General features: G+C 36.1%; 1 protein-coding gene across 1 annotated transcript in view; it reads right to left on the bottom strand.

The window, feature by feature from the left end:
- Nucleotides 1-22939, bottom strand: part of ascc3 (activating signal cointegrator 1 complex subunit 3) — a 160358-nt gene that overhangs the window by 44217 nt on the left and 93202 nt on the right. The window contains exons 8-12 of the mRNA XM_016267399.1: nucleotides 3166-3357; nucleotides 2825-3049; nucleotides 1541-1660; nucleotides 1186-1350; nucleotides 895-981 (exon numbers count right to left, since the gene is read on the bottom strand). Of these exons, the coding sequence (XP_016122885.1) occupies nucleotides 895-981; nucleotides 1186-1350; nucleotides 1541-1660; nucleotides 2825-3049; nucleotides 3166-3357 (789 nt within the window). The remainder of the gene's footprint in view (nucleotides 1-894; nucleotides 982-1185; nucleotides 1351-1540; nucleotides 1661-2824; nucleotides 3050-3165; nucleotides 3358-22939) is intronic.

The raw sequence follows: 22939 nt of genomic DNA, 5'->3' as shown, positions 1-22939 counted from the left end.
TTATTTTTAAAAAAAAATAAAAAAAAAAAAAAAAAAAAAAAAAAAAAAAAAAGAGAAAAATATAGAACTTCATATATGTTTTCATGCCTGGCGTTGCAAGATATCAAGAGTTTAAGTCTCCCTAACAAAGCTTTTCTCTTAAAAGGACACGTTTTCTGCCCAGGGTTTTATTTGATCTCACAACCACTGGAAAAAGTGCAGAGGATCTGAAAACACCGACTACATTTTACTTGTGTACAAGTTGGAATATAGTGATCTCCAATGATATTCTGCTCAAATGAAAGTATAATAAAGCCAGTATACTAAATCTAGACTAAAGTCAACTAAAAGTTGCCTAAACAAAAAACAGTATAGGTTGGTTTGGCCCCCTTCAAAATTTCAGTTCAATAATCCGGCCCTCAAATAAAACTAATTGAATAGCCCTGTTATAAATGAGCACACTACTTAATTTAAAGATAGAAAAATTGCATGCAAACGATTTGCTGAAATTACAATTATTTTAAATAATGTTTACTAAAATAAATATTTTTTATATATATACATACAAAAAAATCACAAATAAATAAAGAAAATGTGCACTCAGAAATCTGGCTTGTTTGTGCACATTGGAAATCATATATATATTTTTTTTTCAAAAGACAAGTTAGTGCTAATCTTACATTCAAGACATGAAGTTGTGTTTAATAATGCATTAGTCTGAACTTTCAAACAGAGACGGTAAACTAATGAAGACGGGGAATGGAAGCTCTGTGCGCTCAGGTGCTGGCATATGTATGCTGTCAAAATAAAAGTCCGATAAAAAAAAAACAGCTGACAACACTATAACACACCTCTACAATACACACTTTATTTACCCGTCACTAAAAATGAACCTATGGTCATCTGTCATCTCACCTTGACCTGCTCAAATTCTTCAGCTTTTGAAACGATGCTCAGGATATCTGCTTCAGTCTTCTGCGCGTTGAAAAGCTCATTGAATGTCTGTAGAATGTAAAGAGCCAATGTTAAAACACATTAAGCCTAGCAGTGAGAATCTGATCGGTTTTCGATTGGAATGTTAACGTGTAAATTATTCCTATGATTTCAAAAGGTTTTTGCAAAGCTTTCTTTGAGACCTAAATACTGCACGCAGCCAATGAATTGCAATCTACAAAACTATACAGTATTGTATGTAGCATCTCTCACCTCAATGGTATTGTACTTTATGTAGAAGTGACTGGCTGTCCTGCCAAGGTCTGTGGATGCAAAATAACCAGTTCTCTCGTCAAAACGGATCATCCGTGCCTTATCCAGCTTCCTGCCGGACTCCACGACTAACTCCTTCCTGTAGAGCTCCAACTGCGGATCCATCTAAATAACAGCACAACATTAACTATTATCAAAATGCTTCACAATTACTCATTTGTCATAATAAACTATAACAAGAAAGGGATTTGCAATAAAAATGTGTGTAGTGTATACGAATGGTGACAGTCTGGCGACACTGCTGTGAGATTTGATTATTGAGAATATTAACAACAGATAATGAGAGCATGAGCACCTGATAGGCCTTGTGACTGATCCCGTAAGCGAGTGGATTGGCTCTCATTCGCACGTACAGGTACGTGTAACTCAGCCACCGGACGGCTTCATCGACATTAGTGACCGTCCCTAGAGCGATCTGCACAAAACAAGCAGGCATTATATATCACAGCACTCACATCCAAGTGTTTTCTAGAGGTGGGGTTTATGTTTGATATTGCTATTCAGGTAATTGAGATCTTGGACGCTATATGATAACTGATATGACATGCATAAACACAGAAATCCATGCTGAAAGGATTTTAAGCTAGCCTTCAGCTGATGTCTAATGTCACTGCGCCATCTATTGGACAAAGTGATCATGAGTTTCTATTGAAAAGGCCTTGTAGATGCTGCCACCATGTGGCGGAGTGAAGAACAGCACATTTCATTAATGAGTTCATGAAGTTATTTTTTGATGAGTTTATTAAGCTCATTTAAGTTTATTAATACCAACATCAAATCTAGCAGTCATTTTTTTTAACAAAAATAAAATTAAAGTTTGCCTAAAACTAAAGTGAAACTACGTTTAATACAAAGAGAAACAGCCTAACTGTAAGTTTAGTGTTAGAACAATTTGTGGTTCTAGTGTAACTGATGAAAAGCAAATGAAAACAATTAGTACACTTGTTTGACAAAATGAGCTTTTGTCATTTTTATTTTGTATTAGGTAATATTTGTGCTTCGACATAAATGTATTTATCGAACGACAACAATTCTAATTTTCATTTAGTTTAAGTTTTGCATCTAATATTTGCATTGCATTTTATTTCAGCTTTATTGTCTATTATAGATTTTATTTTTATGTTTCTGTTTTCACTTAAATTTTGGTTAAAGTTGTAATAGTTTTGTTATGCTTTTGCCATTTCTATTTGTTTTAATATGTTTATATAGCACTTTTAAGTTTGATTTAACAGTTCTAGTTTATTTAGTTTACTATAGTACTTCAGCTTAAACTAAAAGAAAATGAGAAATGTTGCTTTGGTAACTAGCCAAAATAAAAAAAATATATTTTTATTTTTTATGGTTTTACTAAATGATAATAACTGTCTTCTACAACTGCTTTGGCACATAGAAGCATATACTAGGTATAATGGGATTCCAACTGCTTTGGCACATAAAATCTTGATGGGTAGTGTAATGAATTTAAATAGTAAATGTAATTGAAAATGATGAGACTGAAACAGCAGATTTATGCCACAGGTCATCATAGACCTGGCACAGTATGTACAGTATCACAATAGAGCTGTGTGTGGGGTTGTACCTCAGCGTTGAGGTTGTCGGCGAGACTCTGCTGGAACTGGCTCTCGATGGGGTTCTGCTGAGTCAGGAGCGTCAGGTAATGGCTCAGCTTGTCATGGCTCGTGATGATGGTTCCTTCTCCGTACTTATCAAACTGTGGCCGTCCAGCCCGACCGAAAATCTGCATCACGTCCAGGATGCCCAGATCCACTAATGCACCACGCTTGGCATCATATATATTAGTGCCCTGATTGCAGAGAAACGGGAACCATTTAAAGCCCACCCTGAAGATTCCAGCATTACGTTTAATAAAGCAGAGTTTCATGCACACACACACACAAGCCTGCAGCGACGAGCTCTGACCTTAATGATGACCGCATGAGCGGGTAAGTTAACACCCCAGGCCAGCGTGGCGGTGCACACCAGAACCTTCAAGTACCCTCTGGAAAACATGTTCTCCGTGAGCGTGCGGTCCTGCCGTAACATCCCGGCGTGATGGATGCCAAAGCTGTCTGGAAACATCTCCCTCACCTGCTTGTTTCTGGAGCGCTGCACCTGTGGCACACACACCGGTCTGGAATGAGTAGGATACATCGGGGGAAAGGCACATTTGATTTTCTTCCCCTGTAAACTACTAGAAAGCACACAAACTCACTGTTGCAGTTTTCTGAACATGTAAGATTCACTATGCACACGTGGAGGATTCTTGATGCCATTGCAGGCAGAAACGCAAAATTGATTTTGCCCTAATTTAAGCTAATATTTAAGCTTTTTTTGTATTTTTTTTTTAAAGGGGTCATATATTGCGATTTCAAGTTTTCCTTTCTCTTTGGAGAGTTTGGAATAGATAAGATCCCTAAAGTTGCAAAGACTAAAGTCTCAAACCCAAAGAGATATTCTTTATAAAAGTAATTTAAACGTTTAAACACGCCCCCACATGTCTACGTCACTGTGTGGGAAGATTTGCAAAACTCCTCCCAGAAGAAAGAAGGCGTAACTTGCTGTAGTATTGTTGCCGCCGCCTACATATCGTGGAGATGCTGTGTGTTTCGTTGTGAAAGCGAAACTACTTAGTTTGGCCTTCCAAAAGAGGAAATCAGTGGTTAAGTTGTATTTACAACAACGGAGGACTGTTTACTGATCCTGGGAGAGTAGCCTACAATGCCGGCTGTTCTGACTCTCAGACTGTAAGTACGTTTTCATATTTAAAGAATTTGCCACTGATGATTCAAACGCGAGTTTTGAGCAGTGTAGAGTAGCGCTTGTTGTTTGTTGTTTCTCCGATTTCAAATGCAGACATGGTTTTATGCAACGCAACACGTAAAAAAAAGAAAAAAAAGAGTATAAGTCATTATAATCAGTAATTATGTCCCCACTGGATGCAACAAATGCCTCGTTTGTAATGGGTTTTAATGTTTTTGTCTCGTCGCTCCGGCGAGGGCATCACAGTATGGTAAGGGGCGTAACATTTCCGTCACACGCTTGAGGTATTCAGCCAATCACAACACACTGGATAGCTGGCCAATCAGCGTACACCTTGCTTTTCAGACCAATGAGCTTTGTAAAAATCTACACATTTCAGAAAGTCGGGACACAGAGGAGAAACAATAATGTACAGTATGTGGAAAAGAATGTGTTTTTTGAACCTTAAACCGCATAAACACATTTCATTACACCAAATACACAACATAATGTTCTTTTTTAGCAACGTCATATGACCCCTTTAAATGCTGTACATTTATATAGCACATGAGAATCTATAAAATTACCAAATATATTTTGGGAAAAAAAGACTTGTTAATGTTTTTCCGTTTTGTTCAAGGTAATTTATTTAGTTGTAAAATACGTAAAAGTATTTGGAGTAAAAAGCGCCCTTGCTGTTGGGACTGAAGGCACAGTAACATGATAATAAATAGCACAGTTAGATTCAGATGGTGTCCAGTCCACATATCTATAATGAAAACATCATATTTAAAAATATTTAATTAATCATATCATTTAATATATTTATTGTTACAGCTGTAAAGCCATATTCAACTATTATGGGATCTCCTGTAAAGCTATCAGAATCTTTACTATTTTTATGAACATTTTAATTACCATATATTTTTTAAGCAAAATACTTTTTATTTTTATCAAAATAAACAAAACAGTTCAAACTTTGCTGAAGTGATTGTTTTAAGCATTAACTTATTATGCAAAACATTATACTTTAGCTAAAGTAAGTGTATAGATATCGGGTGCCCTTTTGCCACTGTTATCAATTATTTTCTCAACGTTCAATAAAAATGTATGTTTGTTTTCTACATTCACACACTAGGGGAGCAGTGAAAACTATGCCTTTAGCCTTGCTGTACCACATTCTCACACGTATATGTTTGGCATATTCAGTGAAGCAGATATGGAAACCAGCATGGAGTACAGCAAAGATTATAAACAACTGTGTGACTTGCATTACTACATGCAAACAGAAGAACCTTTCTGTTTCACAAAAGGTTCTTCGCGGTGAAAGAAGGTTCTTCAGATTATAAAAAGGTAAGAAAGAGATGGTTCTTTAAAGAACCTTTGACTGAATGGTTCTTTGTGGAACCAAAAATGGTTCTTCTATGGCATCGCTTGAAGAACCTTTTGAAGCACCTTTATTTTTAAGAGTGTAGGATAATTTTATTAATAATTTAGTTTCATTGACCTTATATTACCATTCTAATTCATGTTAAGAGAAAATACAGAACCACTCTCGTCAATAAAACTATGGACTAGGGATGCATCACGTTACCGATACCACTTTTTCCAGTACTCGCCCGATACCGATACTTTTATTTTTGGTATTCGCCGATACCAAGTACCGATACCGATATTTTTTATTGCATTTGTACATTTAAAAAAAAAAATTGGGTACAGAAACTAAAAGAGTATGTATAATGTTATTTGGTTAACTTCATTTATCAAATAGATACAGTCAAACCAGAATTTATTCAGACACCTTCAACATTTCTCACATTCTCACAGTTTATTTGCTATAGTTTAGAAAATGGTAATAAGATAGGACAAGAACTCAGAGTTAAACCGTATCAGAACAAATTCAGCTTGATAAAGTTAGATAACTTTGATAGAAAGCTATGTAATGGATTACAATCAACCAAAAATGTTCAGACAGCTGTTAGTATGACAGTATTTACACAACTATCAATACTTAGTCGGGCAACCCTTAGCCTTAATGACAGCATATAGTCTCCTGGGCATGCTGTCATCCAGCTTCATGCAAACCTGAAACCAATGTTTTTTCCCAAACTCGGTCTGAATAATTTTTGGTCCCAAATTTGTATCAATTTTACTGGTAGTCCACTGTATGAAGAATTTTTGGGTATAATTTGTCACAGTTTACTTTATTTTAATTAACTATAGTGTCCTGCACCCACTAGTAAAAAATATCAAAAATTATATCTGGTCTCTGAATCATTTTTGATTTGACTATATATCCTTTGGTTATTTTCACACTTAATTATGCTCATTAAAATGTATTTTACAAGTTACTTTCACTGTTAATTTTTTTGCTCTATGGTACATCATCTGTAATTTAATAGCATTAGAGCTGCTCCATTGCAGCGGCTTAGTACTGAAATCACGCGCTTTGCTGTTATAATGCAGGGAACCACTCGTTATAAATATCCTAACGGTGATATTTTCAGAAATAGAAGTCGCGTTTTTTTCATCTGAAGCGTGCTGCGATTTATATTCCAAAGCTACTCATATAATACAGAAACACTCAAGCAAGCAAAACACGCGCAACGCGTGCACGCATTTGTACTGATGCAGAACGAGAGGGGAAAGTAGTACAGACTAGCGCATTTCACACAGGCTGCTAGATTCACTTTCACCATAAAATCGTGTATGCCTAAGGTTGAAAATAAATGATGTTTATAGTGAATGCCCCTATAAATGGTCTTATTTTTACGATTTAGTTTTAATCCAAATGATGCGTGTGATGAGTGAACATCATAGATCATAGAACTGTGCACTCAGTTCAAGCAGGAGCACAGAGCACACGTCAACCAATCATTCCTCTCTCTCTCTATAATCACTGTGTTTTGTTTTTTCCCAAACTCGGTCTGAATAATTTTTGGTCCCAAATTTGTATCAATTTTACTGGTAGTCCACTGTATGAAGAATTTTTGGGTATAATTTGTCACAGTTTACTTTATTTTAATTAACTATAGTGTCCTGCACCCACTAGTAAAAAATATCAAAAATTATATCTGGTCTCTGAATCATTTTTGATTTGACTATATATCCTTTGGTTATTTTCACACTTAATTATGCTCATTAAAATGTATTTTACAAGTTACTTTCACTGTTAATTTTTTTGCTCTATGGTACATCATCTGTAATTTAATAGCATTAGAGCTGCTCCATTGCAGCGGCTTAGTACTGAAATCACGCGCTTTGCTGTTATAATGCAGGGAACCACTCGTTATAAATATCCTAACGGTGATATTTTCAGAAATAGAAGTCGCGTTTTTTTCATCTGAAGCGTGCTGCGATTTATATTCCAAAGCTACTCATATAATACAGAAACACTCAAGCAAGCAAAACACGCGCAACGCGTGCACGCATTTGTACTGATGCAGAACGAGAGGGGAAAGTAGTACAGACTAGCGCATTTCACACAGGCTGCTAGATTCACTTTCACCATAAAATCGTGTATGCCTAAGGTTGAAAATAAATGATGTTTATAGTGAATGCCCCTATAAATGGTCTTATTTTTACGATTTAGTTTTAATCCAAATGATGCGTGTGATGAGTGAACATCATAGATCATAGAACTGTGCACTCAGTTCAAGCAGGAGCACAGAGCACACGTCAACCAATCATTCCTCTCTCTCTCTATAATCACTGTGTTTCAACCATGGAAAGATATCATTAAATGGCTTGTAAACAATGTCACTTAACATTACATTTACCTTAGGAAAGCCAATGTCCATAAACTCATTACTCAGCTAGAAAAAAAAAGAACTCTAGAGATAAATAAAGGCATAATTTCACATATTTATTATATTTTGGTTTTCATTATTTAATGTTTGTATAAAACGGTTATGAAAACAAGTTATTACAGCGACCGTTCAAATGTTTATATTTCAACAACAAACCGGAGTCGAAACGTAATTATATTATTAAGTTGATATATAAAAATGTCTTTTGTTCAATAAAACTCTTTTATTTGAGTGTTGATTATTAAATAAATGAGGTTAGTTCATTGTTTATTAAATAAACTTTACTTCTGGTTTCGGTTTAAGTTAAACAAAAACTTCAATTTTAGTTTTGCTAAAAAACAAAAACAAAAATACACTTGTAATTTTGGAGTGGCACACAATTCAGTTTTAGGGGCCACTTTCTCTCTATTAATAAGTGTTATTCTCTTCTTCATATATCTGGCGATCAATATGCTAACTGACTGAATATAAAAGTCCTTCTTAGGAAAGCCAATGTCCATAAACTCATTACTCAGCTAGAAAAAAAAAGAACTCTAGAGATAAATAAAGGCATAATTTCACATATTTATTATATTTTGGTTTTCATTATTTAATGTTTGTATAAAACGGTTATGAAAACAAGTTATTACAGCGACCGTTCAAATGTTTATATTTCAACAACAAACCGGAGTCGAAACGTAATTATATTATTAAGTTGATATATAAAAATGTCTTTTGTTCAATAAAACTCTTTTATTTGAGTGTTGATTATTAAATAAATTAGGTTAGTTCATTGTTTATTAAATAAACTTTACTTCTGGTTTCGGTTTAAGTTAAACAAAAACTTCAATTTTAGTTTTGCTAAAAAACAAACAAACAAAAATACACTTGTAATTTTGGAGTGGCACACAATTCAGTTTTAGGGGCCACTTTCTCTCTATTAATAAGTGTTATTCTCTTCTTCATATATCTGGCGATCAATATGCTAACTGACTGAATATAAAAGTCCTTTATGACAGCTTTCACTACACTTCCTCATCAAGCAGCTTCCATCTGTTACATATTGACAGGTGTAAAAATATCATCCTGTCTTACTGAGATAAACGTCTCATTGCTTACCACTGATCATTACACTGCTTTAATGAATTACCCCTTCATAAGAAATTCAGTTCCATTCAGCTCTTCTGCTACTTCTGTTCTTCTCTAGGTCAATTTGGGGCTCCAATTAGCTGGTCTCCGTGGATCTGTGGATCCTATCAGAGTTATGATGAGAGCACTGCTCTCTGGTTTAAAGTGGCCTGTGGCACAGCAGCAGTGTTCAGGGGACAAAGACGGGAGTAGTAGCTGAACGTCATCTTCCGAGCCTTTTTTCTGAATTCAAATGCAGGTCCTTATATGAAATCTAAAGTGCTAAATTACACATCTGATGTGAGATTCGAAGAAGCGATTATGTCATTTTGTATCATTGCCATGTTATGTCATATGCAATTTCATAACATCACCAGCACACAATTTACCAGCATGAGGCCATTTCAGATGTGTGAATTTGACATTGTTGCTTTTGTCAAATTCAAAATGTAAAACTGCTAAAGCACCAGAATCAGACCACAAAGCTCAGCTGAGTGGTTATTTTGATGTTGCTATTTGGTTGCTAGGGTGTTCTGCATGGTTACTAAGGCACTGATACATGGATATTAAACAGGTCTGGGTTGACAATACAAATCTTCAGTTTAATGAACCGACGTAAATCCCAAGAATTGATCTTTTAGTCTATGCTCCAATAATTGCAATAAGCTTTGTGCTTTGATACTTTTGATCCAAAACAAAGCCTCAGCCTTCAAATTCTGTGAACTTTATAAAAAAATTCATTAATGTGTGGTGAAGGATCACTGTAGGCAGTGCAGTTTATATGGCTTGTGAACCGATCATCTCTTACTCTTTGCTACTAGCTATAGCACAAAATAAACATGAATCAGCATTTTAATAAATATGAGCATTATATTTTTATTTAACCGGTTATCTTCATTATTTTATACATGTTTGAATAAATCCGTTATAAAAACTTATGACAGCCACGGTTTAAATGTTTATATACAAACTGGAGTAGAAATAAAGTTGATATAAAACTGCATTTTGTGCAAATTAAATGTTTGTATATGCAATGTTTGATTATTATATCATAAAATAAATAATCAAATTTGGAATTTAGGTTTTCTGTATAGTTTACTGCAATAGTTTTTCTCCTGTAGAAAAACTGTACCTGATATATACCCAAACTAATCAATAAATCAAATTGAAATGAAATCACAAACAAAACTAATCAAGAGCTTGTAAATCTGAATTAAATTGTGAAATATGTGTCAATACCAAGTCCTGTATCTAAGGTGAGCACAGTGGTTACTTGGAGACTGCTATTTGGTTTCTAAGGTGTTGTAGATGGTTGCTAAGGAATTGCTATGCAGTTGTTACTTATTTTGTTTTTTGAGTGGTTGTTGGGGCGTTGCTATGTAGTTGTTTACTAGCTAAAAAGCTAAATAGAGTTTACTTTTCTATAATTCAAATCCATTTAAGCATTGTTAGGCTGAATAAATTAGGTCAAACGAAAGTGGTAACACTTCCCATAACACCTGATGTACTCGCTACATCGTAAGAAGAATGGCATCTACGCTAATATTAGTCCGTTTCATTCTTATTCAAAGGTCACTGTAGCCACCAGATCCAGTCCGTATCCAGACCAGATGGTGGATCTAGAGACGACTTCTACAGCACTGAATGTCAGCGGAGACCATGTCAACTAGACGAACACTAGAGACAGATCCCCTGTGAAGACCTCGTCACCCAATGGCACAAGACCACAAGAACCAGACGAGTCCTCTGCACAATCTGACCTATGTTGCAGCCTGGAATTAAACCACACCGAGCACTGGCCCCCCCGATTGAGCCTGATTTCTCCCAAGGTTTTTTTTCTCCATTTCTGTCACCGATGGAGTTTTGATTCCTTGCCACTGTAGCCTTTGGCTTGACTGCACAGACACCATAGAAACAGAACTGAACTGAGCTGGTTGATGGCATCACTGAATCAACAATGAGCTGACTTTAACTGATCAACTGACTGTTTTCTATTGTCCTCTTGCATTATCAGCACACGTTTTTCCCATTTAACACTGTAAAGCTGCTTTGACACAATCTGTGTTGTATAAAGCGCTATATAAATAAAGGTGACTTGACTTGACTTCCAGGTCTGTATGATCTTCTGGAGCTCTAAAAATAAAATGAGAAATTGTAAATTAAAAAATTTCTGGGAAACTGCATGCTTACGTCAGTGGTTTTTGTGTGTTTACATGTTCGGCTTGTGGCTACAATTAGAGGGGGCAGTTGTGTAGAAGTTGAAAATCAGCTAGCTAGTAGTGATCATGGATCATTCTAACTGGTAACCTTTGGAGAATCACTTCTTGTAGCCACACACACACACACACACACACACACACACACACACACACACACACACACACACACACACACACACACACACACACACACACACACACTTAAACTTGAAATCTTGCTTGTCTCTTCAAAAAACAACCTTGAAGGGACATGCAAGTAGGGAAAGCAACAGAGCCTGCTGTAAAACAAGAATCAATATCAGCATGGCTTTCCAGAGGTGACACCAGCTTCAGGATCTGAAGAGATTTAAGACTGACCCAGAGATGTTTTTTTTTCTTGTTGGACAAGTAAGCTATTTCAGAGGGTTTGTCAAAACATGACTTTTGTAAAATACAAAACATTGTTCTTCTGCAAATAGCTTGCAATTTTGTGTTTAAATCATGTTTAAAACAGATGTTGGTTGAAAGCATAAAAGTTGCAATATTTAGATTCACAGTAATGGTTCACCCTAAAATGAAATTCTGTCATAACTTACTTACCCTCATAACCTCAAACTAACTAACATCACTTATAGCATGTCAAGGTTGTAGCATGTCACATGTCCAAACAACATGACAGCTCTCTCACTATCTTTGATGTAGTCTTTGTATGCATGCATTGATCAATGTTTGATTTGATCCGAGAAGGGATAAAAGCTTAAATTCTGATCGGTTCATCTCGTTTCCTATCACTGGGTCCCAAGACATTGGTATAGAAATAGAGGAAGAGACCTGGGCGGCAATTCTCAATCGGGTTGATTCCTCTTCTATTTGTGCTCATCACGGAGTGATACAATGTAAAGTGGTTCACAGAACATATTGGTCTGAAAGTAGACTGGCCTGTATTAATCCTGCCATCTATACCGAATGCCATTCTAGTCCTGCCACTCTTATACACGTTTCAGTCTTGCCCTGCCCTCTCCTCATTTTTGTTTGTCTGTTTTCAGTTCTCTGCCAGTCATTTCCTCTTCTGATTCTGTATGTTCTGCCTGCTGATTATTTTCTACCCCGCTATTTTGCTGATTTTATTGCTTTTCTTACATTGCTTTGCTCTCTTACATTGCTGGCCAGACAATTTTTTTTTTTAATTAATTTTATTTAGTTATTTATTTGTTTATTTTCTTTTCACCCAGATTGTATCATGAAAAAAATTATGTATACATTATATATTTTTATATAAAATTACATATAAACATTTCTTAATATTATTAATGTTGAAAACAGTTGTGCTGCTTAAAATTTTTGCCAAGACTGATATTTTTTATTCAGGATTATTATTATTTGATCAATGGAAAGTTCAAATTAACACCATTTATTTAGATTATATAGATAGGGTTTTATATATATATATATATATATATAGTAACAATGTAAAATACTTTACTGTGACTTTCCATCAATTTAATGTGTCCTTGCTGAATAAATGAAGTAATTTCTTTCCTAAATAAATAAATACATTTTACTTAAAAATAAAAAATAAGAAATAAGTTTATTAAATACTGCATTAACTGATGATAAAACATACCTTTTTGTAAAACATTACCAACATAACAATGCCAAAAAAGAGAGAAAACAATTTGGATGAAGTTTAACCTAGATGAGGTTGTTAGGATGCCAGAAGAGAACACTAAAATCATAGATCTGGATTTTACAAATATATTTTTGTTTGTTCACCTCAACCGCAATACGCCCAGAATGTAAAGCAGCTCTGTTTTAGTTTCTCTAAACATTTCACATATTTCCTATACTCACCAGCAGCTGAAAACGCATTATCTATATGTATATATAAGTAATCACAATAAATAAAAAGGTAAAAAAAGAGAAATATCCAATGAAACGCATGCAAGAGTGTGTTTGAGATGGTGAGGAGTGGCATACGTTCTCCAGGGCACCGCGAGGCTCACAGGAGGCTCTAATTGAAACGCTAAGGTTTGCTTTGAGGTGTCACAGAGTATTAATGCAGCGCTCTCTGAGTGTAAGTTAAAGTGAGGCTGGGGCAGGCGTCCGCGTTCGGAGGTTGGATTCAAGATGGCAGTGCATCGGCTCTCTGATCAAGGCTGATTAAGGGCCGCTGAAGAGAGATTATTTCCCTGCACGCTAAGCAGAAGCCGGAGCTGCCTTCCACCGGCCGCGGCAGACAGCGCTGATTAGCCATTACTCTGCCTTAACACAAGCAGACAGTAGCCATACCACACGGAGACATGGCACACACCTCTGGGGTGATATAGATACTGAGACATGACGAGATCTGAGCGAGCAGCCTGTGGCCATCGCAAACACAATGACCTCTGATTCTCAAATGACACTCAGGAAAAAAAAAAAAACACCTAATTGAGAAATCAACAGAGGTTCATTGCTAACACAAAGACATTACGAGTATTAAAGGGGTCATATGATGCTGCTAAAAAGAACATTATTTTGTGTAATGAAATGTGTTTATGCGGTTTAAAGTTTAAAAAACACATTATTTTCCACATACTGTACATTATTGTTTCTCCTCTATGCCCCGCCTTTTTGAAACGCGTTGATTTTTATAAAGCTCATCGGTCTGAAAAGTGAGGTGTGCTGTGATTGGCCAGCTATCCAGTGCGTTGTGATTGGCCGAATACCTCAAGCGTGTGTCGGAAATGTTACGCCCCTCACATACTGTGATGCCGTGTCCGGCCGGAGTGACGAGACAAAAACATGAAAACCCATTATAAACGAGGCATTCGTTGCATCCAGTGGGGACATAATTACTGATTATAATGACTTATACTGTCTTTTTACGCATTGCGTTGCATCGCGCCGTGTAAACATAAAACTCTGTCTGCATTTGTGATCGGAGAAATGACAAACAACAAACGTTACTCTACACAGCCCAAAACTCGCGTTTGAATCATCAATGGCAAATCCTTTAAATGAAGACTTACTTACAGTCTGTGAGTCAGAACAGCCGGCATTGTAGTCTACTCTCCCAGGATCAGGAAACAGTCCTCCATAAAATGTGCTGCACACATCTGGATTTGGGTTCAACTGTTCTGGAACAGTGTTGTAAATACAACTTAACCACTGATTTGTAATTGTGTCCTCTTTTGGAAGACCAAAAAAGTAGTTTCGCTTTCACAACGAAAAACACTGCAGCTTAGCGTGAGCTGAGGCCGGGATAGAGTGAGCAAAGTGTCTTACAAATGCTGAAATTAAATCTAGTTGGAAAGGAAAGGAAAGGAAAAGAAAGGAAATGAAAGGTTGAAAGAGGTGAAGAAAAGGATGAAGGATAGTGAAGTAATGGAAATAGAAAGAGAAATGGAAATGAACGAGGGAAGATGGGAAAAGGAAAAATTAGAAGGGAAAAACACTTAATATATGCTAAAAAAATCATCAAATAACATTTACGATTACATATTTCTATTAACTGTGGTCAAACTGATTCAAACCAAAGTGCATTCCTGCTGTTTCCTGAAAGTGCTCTACTTCCACATGCTTTCTCAGAGACTGGCTGAGCGTTTGGTTGACTTAATTGTGCAGACAAGACAACAATGCCTTTTTGTCCTGCACTGAATAACGCCATCCTCACAGGAGAGAGAAGTTAAAAATAGTTGAAAGCGCAAACAAAAGAAATTAATGAGCTAAATCTTGCAGACCTGTCCCATGAGGCCAAGGGGGCTCAGAAGACAGAAAGAGACACTCTCCCGTCTGAGAGAAGGCCTGCTGTCATACTTGATGTTCCCTTCACAGAGAAGAAAAAAAAAAAAAAAAACCCTTCACAGCTCCCACCGATCTGTCCGTGCCAGATTCTACAGACTGCCATGACGGCATTAGACTACTTTAATCATCTTCTGTGATACGTCAGCGCCGTCTCTCTCTCTGTACCGCTCATGTGGATTGCTGGTCTGAGCACTAGGTGTCTCCTTTCATCCACCGATGAGAGAGCGGAGGATCTGACGCAGGGACAGAAGGCTGTATGGGAGACCACAGGAGCGTAACAGAGGGGCTCCGGTCAGAAAGAGTGAAATCTGAGTGCATGACAGAGGTCATCAGATGGGTTTGAACTAAGTCATGCTTTTAACGCAAGCCAGATCAGTGAAGAAGACCCCAAAACAGAGTAGCTGTCATTTTGTTTATAAATCTATATTTTTTTGTCATTATAAATGCACAATTATATTAGATGCATTTTAATTATTTTCATTTGTAATAGTTTTTTTCTGCTGTCTGCAACCCATCAGTTGACTGCAATAAATCACATGCAGTTTTGAGGGTACAGGATCATATCCGCAGTAAAGCACATCACTCATCGTGATGGCGCTGGTTATGCTGGTATGTCTTGTGCCACCTACATAAACATAATAGTTGGGAAAACATAACCTCAGGTGCTGTCTCCTGAATACTGTAACGTGGCATTACTGATGGGCTGCTCTGTGCTTAAGGAGTGTGAATGGGATATGAATAGTCAGAGGGCATGTGAAAGGATCTCGATTCATCATTTCTATTAATATGTTGAGTCCTTCAAGCAGATCACCCTGAGAGATGGACTTATTGAACCTTTCTGTAACATTCACACGCATAAGCACAAAAATATGGACACATATAAAGGTGTTATTGAAATATTTCACTAAACTTCAATAACTTAAAAATATAACATTTGTGAAGTTTAGTTGATTAATTTGAAAATATTAATTACTCTGGTCAAATAAAAATGTGAAAACTTTTTGGAACCAATTAATACAACATATTCAAAAGTTTGAGGACAGTAAGATTTGAAGATTTTATTACACACACAGGAGATATATAGTATATATATATATATATATATATATATATATATATATATATACACACACACACATATACCTGTATATATATAAAATCAGTAACAATGTTAAAAACATTAAGTAGAACAGTTGTTTCTAACTTTGATGATAATAAATAATAGACTGATTTCTAAAGGGTCATGTGACTAAATTCACGGTTGCCATCACAGTATTAAATCAAACTTAGAATATAAGAAACTAAAATATAAATAAAAACATAAAATGGAAAATAGTTCTTTTATTTTTACTTTTTTTTAGTTTTACTATATAAATGCAGCCTGGACACATATAAAGGTGTTATTGAAATATTTCACTAAACTTCAATAACTTAAAAATATAACATTTGTGAAGTTTAGTTGATTAATTTGAAAATATTAATTACTCTGGTCAAATAAAAATGTGAAAACTTTTTGGAACCAATTAATACAACATATTCAAAAGTTTGAGGACAGTAAGATTTGAAGATTTTATTACACACACAGGAGATATATAGTATATATATATATATATATATATATATATATATATATATATACACACACACACACATATACCTGTATATATATAAAATCAGTAACAATGTTAAAAACATTAAGTAGAACAGTTGTTTCTAACTTTGATGATAATAAATAATAGACTGATTTCTAAAGGGTCATGTGACTAAATTCACGGTTGCCATCACAGTATTAAATCAAACTTAGAATATAAGAAACTAAAATATAAATAAAAACATAAAATGGAAAATAGTTCTTTTATTTTTACTTTTTTTTAGTTTTACTATATAAATGCAGCCCTGATAAACATAAAATATTAAAAGGAAAATATAAAGATAAAATATATTTTATTAAATATAAATAACACAAGCAAACAGATCATTAATTCAGAGTATTTTTTCTACACGCTGTGTTTTTGTGCCGCGATTAACTAGTATTAACACCCATAAACACACTCAACCAGCTTGTTAATGTCACACAAACATATACACACGCAGTTAGAGATTCCGGCTCTTTATCAGTGAGCGTTTAGAGTCACAGGGCGAAAAATCGCTTATAGAGGCTCTTATCTTAGAGAATGCATTAAGATATCTGAGCCTGATTGACAGCCTCTTCAAACGCACTCATAAAGCGTTTTAATGAGCATTATGGAGTATGCTCACCTCTGACTTTAACGGAGTTATAAACAATCCCACTTTATATAACTGACCTTACAGATGATCTGTCCCCCCACCCCATATTCATATGTGAGATTAAGAGCACATTAATATTAATGAGGGGTGATTTTCCTAAGTAAATAAGCTGTGTGTTATCAGTAGGTGAGTACTGAGAGCTCTCTCTCTCTCTCTGTGTGTGAGCGTGTGTGTGTGTTGTTAAGGTTAAAGCAGAGATATAGTGATGTTACAGCACACAGAAATACACTTTACCTCACAATCCTCACAAACAGCCTTAAATGCTTATCAGAGGTATCATAGTTGGGGGCTCCTTGCTTCTGCAGAGAAATAATCTACAACATATCACCAAAATCCTTAAAGAAACACCACTTAAATTGCACTTATTGGCTCGGAGCTCTTCGTGGTGATCAATGTATCACTCCAATTCCTTATCGTCAGTGCTGTTAATGTGTTAGAACACAGCAACAAAGTAACAAGTGACACTTTCTGAATTTGTACTATAATACCAGAGATGCATTTCAAATCAGTCAGTTTATTACGAGTAGCACAATTCTGTAACACGTTAAAACTTACACATAGCAGAGCATCTTCTACACACAACATATTGTTGAATTTATGTTATTTATAATACAAAACCTATCTTTGCCTGAGCAGTGGCTTTGAGGAGAACACTATGGTCTCATGTATTTAATATCTGCGTCACATAAATGGGGTGTAGATTAAAGATGGCATCTGTCTTGGCCGAGCCCGTGGGACGCACAGAAAGGTTACTAAATGTATCACTCCACCTTTTGCTGGGAGATTTAAATATGGAGTTATAGTGTGACTGTAGTCTCGAGAGAGCAGTGCATCCACCTCATTGCGTGTACATATCCCACAACTCATCTATAATACACACACTCACAGAAAGTAGTTAATTAAAGGCCTGTTCACGCCACAATATCTATAATGACAACTATATCAACGTCCACACCAATGCACGACAATGTGCTGTTTATTTTAAGCCAGCACTGCAGTTATGTTGCTCTGAAAGTGATTCCAACAATATTGGTCCTCAGTGTTATTATTGTTATAGTTGTCTTTGCTATTCTCATAGAAGCGGAATGATTAAAACTTTATAGTTACAGTCATCGTTATAGTAACATCAAGAGCTGAATGATTAATTGAAATAAAATCAACATCACTGCATGGCACTGCATGGTTTCCCAAAGGCTGTGATTTTAAATGAATGCGTGTTTCAGAGTGAAGTGCAGCACTGTGTTCATTTGCATGTGAGCAGCTCATGATAGCAATGATTTCAGTGTCTCGGAACATCTTGGTTTGCAGTAAATGCTGCTTCATACAACCTCCATCTCTGCAAGTGTTGTGAGTTCAGAGAGAGCAGTGCATCCACCTTTATGTGTGTACATATCCCGCAACTCATACAGAAAGTACTTCCTTAAAGGCCCGAATAATAACTATAATGATAACTATATCAGCATCCACACCAGTGTGCTTTAAGCCAGCACTATAGTTATGCTGTTCAGCTGGAAAAATTGTTCTCAACAATATATGCTTGTATTTCAGAGTGAAGCACAGCACTGTGTTCATTTGCACGTGAGCAGCTCGTGATAATGATTTCAGTGTCTCAGCCAAGCTGATTATTTCACTGTTAATGCTGCTTGACACAATTTCCATCTCTGCAAGAGCTGTGAGTTTGCGTCACTTGTAACACATTTTACATCGCACCAAATATTTCACAGAAGCATTTATAAATTTGTAGACAACAAAGGAGAAATTAGAAGGATCCAATCGGTTATCCACCAAATTTTTTTTTTCTCAAATCGTGCAGCCCTAGTAACAAACCTTAAAGCCCCGTTCACACCAAGATCGATAACTATAAAGATAACGATATTAGCGTCCACACCAGCCAACGATATTGTCTGTTAATTCTAAGCACACGCGCATCTGCCGCTTTAAACTCTTGAGCTCGTCACAGCAGGATTGATTCTGATTGGCTGTCAGTGTTTCATCAGCTGGAAAAAAAATTGTTCTGAAAGTGATTACAACAATATCGTTTCTCTGTGCCTTTATCATTATAGCTGTGGTGTGAACTCTGCTATTCTTTAATATTGAGAACGATTTTTAGAACTTATAACTTTAGTCTTTATGAATGGCATTTTCCCCCAGTGGCATCGAAAATTATTTCATATATCAATATTTTTAAGGTATTGTATCATAATGAGAAGTTCCAGTATTGTGACAACACTTCTATGAACTACGCAGACTGTTGCAGACAAGCACTTCCATTGTAGGCAGCTTTATTTGATTTACATTTGAGCTATTTAGTTATTTCATGTGGCGACGCACTGCTCGCATCGGTTGTAGACGAGAATTAATATAGAATAGAGAACACTCACACAAAACAATGCATTACAGCCTTGAGTCGTGTTACACCATTATAATCTGTTTTTGAAGTTGCTCCAAGAAATAAAATAATCAAATGAGTTTAATTTCTAAAGTATTTAATTCACTCGATTGTCAAAAAGAGCCATTATGGTTGTGTTATAAAACATTTTGCATTGGATTTCTGTGATACATAGACAATTACCATATAAATTATATAAAATTCCTCACACCGTGATATAAGATTTTGGTCATACCGCCCACCACTAGCAGATGGTTAACCACAGCAGCAACAGCCATCCTGATAGATTTCAAGAATAAAAGCCGCACTCGTCATTCTTGGGTTTAAGACGAGAAGCTATGATCTCTACACAGACACACACATACATGCATCTGGTCCCGTGTTTCCAGCATGCAGTCTGGACCTGAGGTGATGTAGCAGTGGGTCGAGTCCAGCTGTTTATTGATCCGTCTGCCTGTCTGCACAGGTCTGAATCAGCTAAATCTATCACAGACCTCTTCAGAGGCCTGACGCTCTTCTAGCTCCAGTCTGTGACTAATGAAACCTGGACACAGTCAACACCAGGCAGGTGGAACCATTAACCGCCCCCCCCGCTGTCGGTCCTAACCACTGGACCTGTGTGAACATCACCACTGCTTATACAGCACATTAACATGGTGACAATCAGAAAACCTTGTTCACCTTGCTATTAAAGGGGAAAACAGCAGCGGTGTACCACAAATCTACATAAATGACTGAGAAATCTGCGTGGTTATGACATCACAACCATGAACCTCTTTATACTGATTATTAAATCTCAAGAATGATCTTTTAGTCTAGTTAAGTCACCTTTATTTCTACAGCTCTTTATACAATACAGATTATGTCAAAGCAGTTACACAGTCAGTACGTTTACATGGACAACAATACTCAGATTTTAATACAATTAAGACAATACTCTGATTAAGCATCTACCATGTAAACAGAGATTTTTGATTACCTTAATCCGGCTAAAGTCATAGTCGAAGTAAACACTAATCGAATTAAGACATGTGGAGTATTCCTATTTTAGTTGCATTATTTAAGTGCAGTATAGATATTTAAACACCTTAATCACATTATTACCGTCGTGTAGGACTTTTCACTGCATTTTGAGACAGGATACACACACGGCAGTGGTCAACCGTTTGACGGCAAACAAAAAATGGCTTCAACACCGCCATCGTCTGAATGCACGTATAGCATGACAAATAATTAACTGCACTTCAAGTTTTCAGTAAATTAAAAATGAAACACCCAAAACTGTATATGGCATCATAATGACGACAAACTATATGTTTATACATGAAATTCTGGAGGGGACATCGGATGGCATCGCGTGGTGACGTAATGACGTGTGCCATTAATCAAACTATAACATGTAAAACGGGAACATGAAAGGATTATTCTAAAAGCAACTCATGTAAACACCTTAATCGCAATATTGTCTTACTCAGAATAAGGTAAATAACTAGATTACTGATGTCCATGTAAACGTAGTCAGTGATAAACAGGAAAATAGCAGAATTAATTATGGAAATTCAACTATGGAGACAAGTCTATGCTTTTTTTCAGCTCATGTGAAAATGAACTGGTAAGACTTTACAATACGGTTCATGACGGTTAACATTAGTTAACTACTTTAGTTAGCATGAACTAAGAATGAACAATAGTTCTTCAGCATTTATTAATCTTAGTTAATGTTAATTCCAACATTTATTAATGCATTATTAAAATCAAAAGTTGTGCTTGTTAACCATTTAATGCACTGTGAACTAACATGAACTAACAATGAATGACTGTATTTTCATTAAAGGGGTCATATGATGCGATTTCAAGTTTTCCTTTCTCTTTGGAGTGTTACAAGCTGATTGTGCTTAGATAAGATCCCTGAAGTTGCAAAGACTAAAGTCTCAAAACCAAAGAGATATTCTTTATCAAAGTTAAGACTCTGCCACGCCCCCCTAAAACGTCTCGTTCTAACACGCCCCCACATATCTACCTCACTATGTGGAAATATTAGCATAATGCCGCCCAAATGTGCACGCAAAGAAAGAAGGCGTGGTTTCAGTAACCGCAGTTAGTGTTGAAGCAGCCATGTCAGGGAGACGCTGTGTGTTTCTAGGCGAAAGCAAAAGCACTTTATTTGGCCTTCCGAAAGTAGATGCATTTAGGAATCTTTAAGATTACTTACAACAGAACAGCAATGCATTTTATGGACGACCGTTTCGTGAACCTAGGAGAGGAGGTAATTCTGACTTTGCTATGACAATCTGGTGCTTCTGAATCGGCTACTGTTTTGTTATTAGTTTAAGTATTTGCTATTGACTGTTCAAATGCGGAGTTTTGCACATTGTGTGTGCGTGCGTGCGTGTGTGTGTGTGCGCTGTGTGTGTGAGAGAGAGAGAGACACAGGGTCACTCACAGTGGAGTCAGCTATCTTAACAGTGGCTTGTGTACTGCAAACACATACTAGCTTCATCACTGTGTCTGTCACGTGACTCTGTTCCCCTTTCGGGCTTGAACTGATGGTAAAACTAATTACATTATTTACTGTCTTTACATTTATTTTGAAAGCTGAAGCGATTATGGTAAGGGGCGTTACGTTTCCGACGAGTGCTTGCGGTGTTCGGCCAATCCCAATGCACTGGGTCAGCTGGCCAAACAGAGCAGACTGCGCTTGTCGGAAGGAGGGACTTTGTAGAAAACGAAGCGTTTGAGAGAGGCGGGGCATATAGGACCTACAATAATGTACAGTATTTGAAAAATAATGTGCTTTTTGAACATTAAAGCATGTCAACATATTCTGTTACACCAAATACACCAAATAATGATATCTAAAAAAGCATCATATGACCCCTTTAACATTAACAAAGATTAACAAATACTCTAATACATGTGCATTATACATACATTAACTAATTTAACCTTATTGTAAATTGTTGCCATAAAACTTTATTGAACATTATTTGTAGTGCACCAGCTGTGCTTGGTTACTTTTGATAAGAAACAAATATTTAAAATAATGTCTTTATGTTGTTTCCACATTAAGTAGGAGATTCAATGTGAAAACACACACACACATATATATATATATATATATGATTACAAATTTAGATTTTTAGTGCGATCAGTCACGATGAATCACAGAAATGTGTGATTACCTAGGTTTTTTTTTTTTTTCAATTGCCCTAGACTGTATACAACTGTGTTGATTATATCTAAAAATAAAATAAAAAATAAATAGCCATTTAATTCAAACTTCAATATTATAAGGTTTCCTATGTCATTTACAGCATTAGCTGAGATTTTTCCCTAAGAAAAATTGACCTGTACATGTAATATTTCCAATTTAATCA

The sequence above is a fragment of the Sinocyclocheilus grahami genome, unplaced genomic scaffold, assembly GCF_001515645.1.
Source record: "Sinocyclocheilus grahami isolate Dianchi unplaced genomic scaffold, SAMN03320097.WGS_v1.1 scaffold37.1, whole genome shotgun sequence".
Taxonomy (NCBI): Eukaryota; Metazoa; Chordata; class Actinopteri; order Cypriniformes; family Cyprinidae; genus Sinocyclocheilus; species Sinocyclocheilus grahami.
The sequence above is the reverse complement of the archived record's forward strand: the minus strand, read 5'-3'. Positions and strand labels throughout refer to the sequence as shown.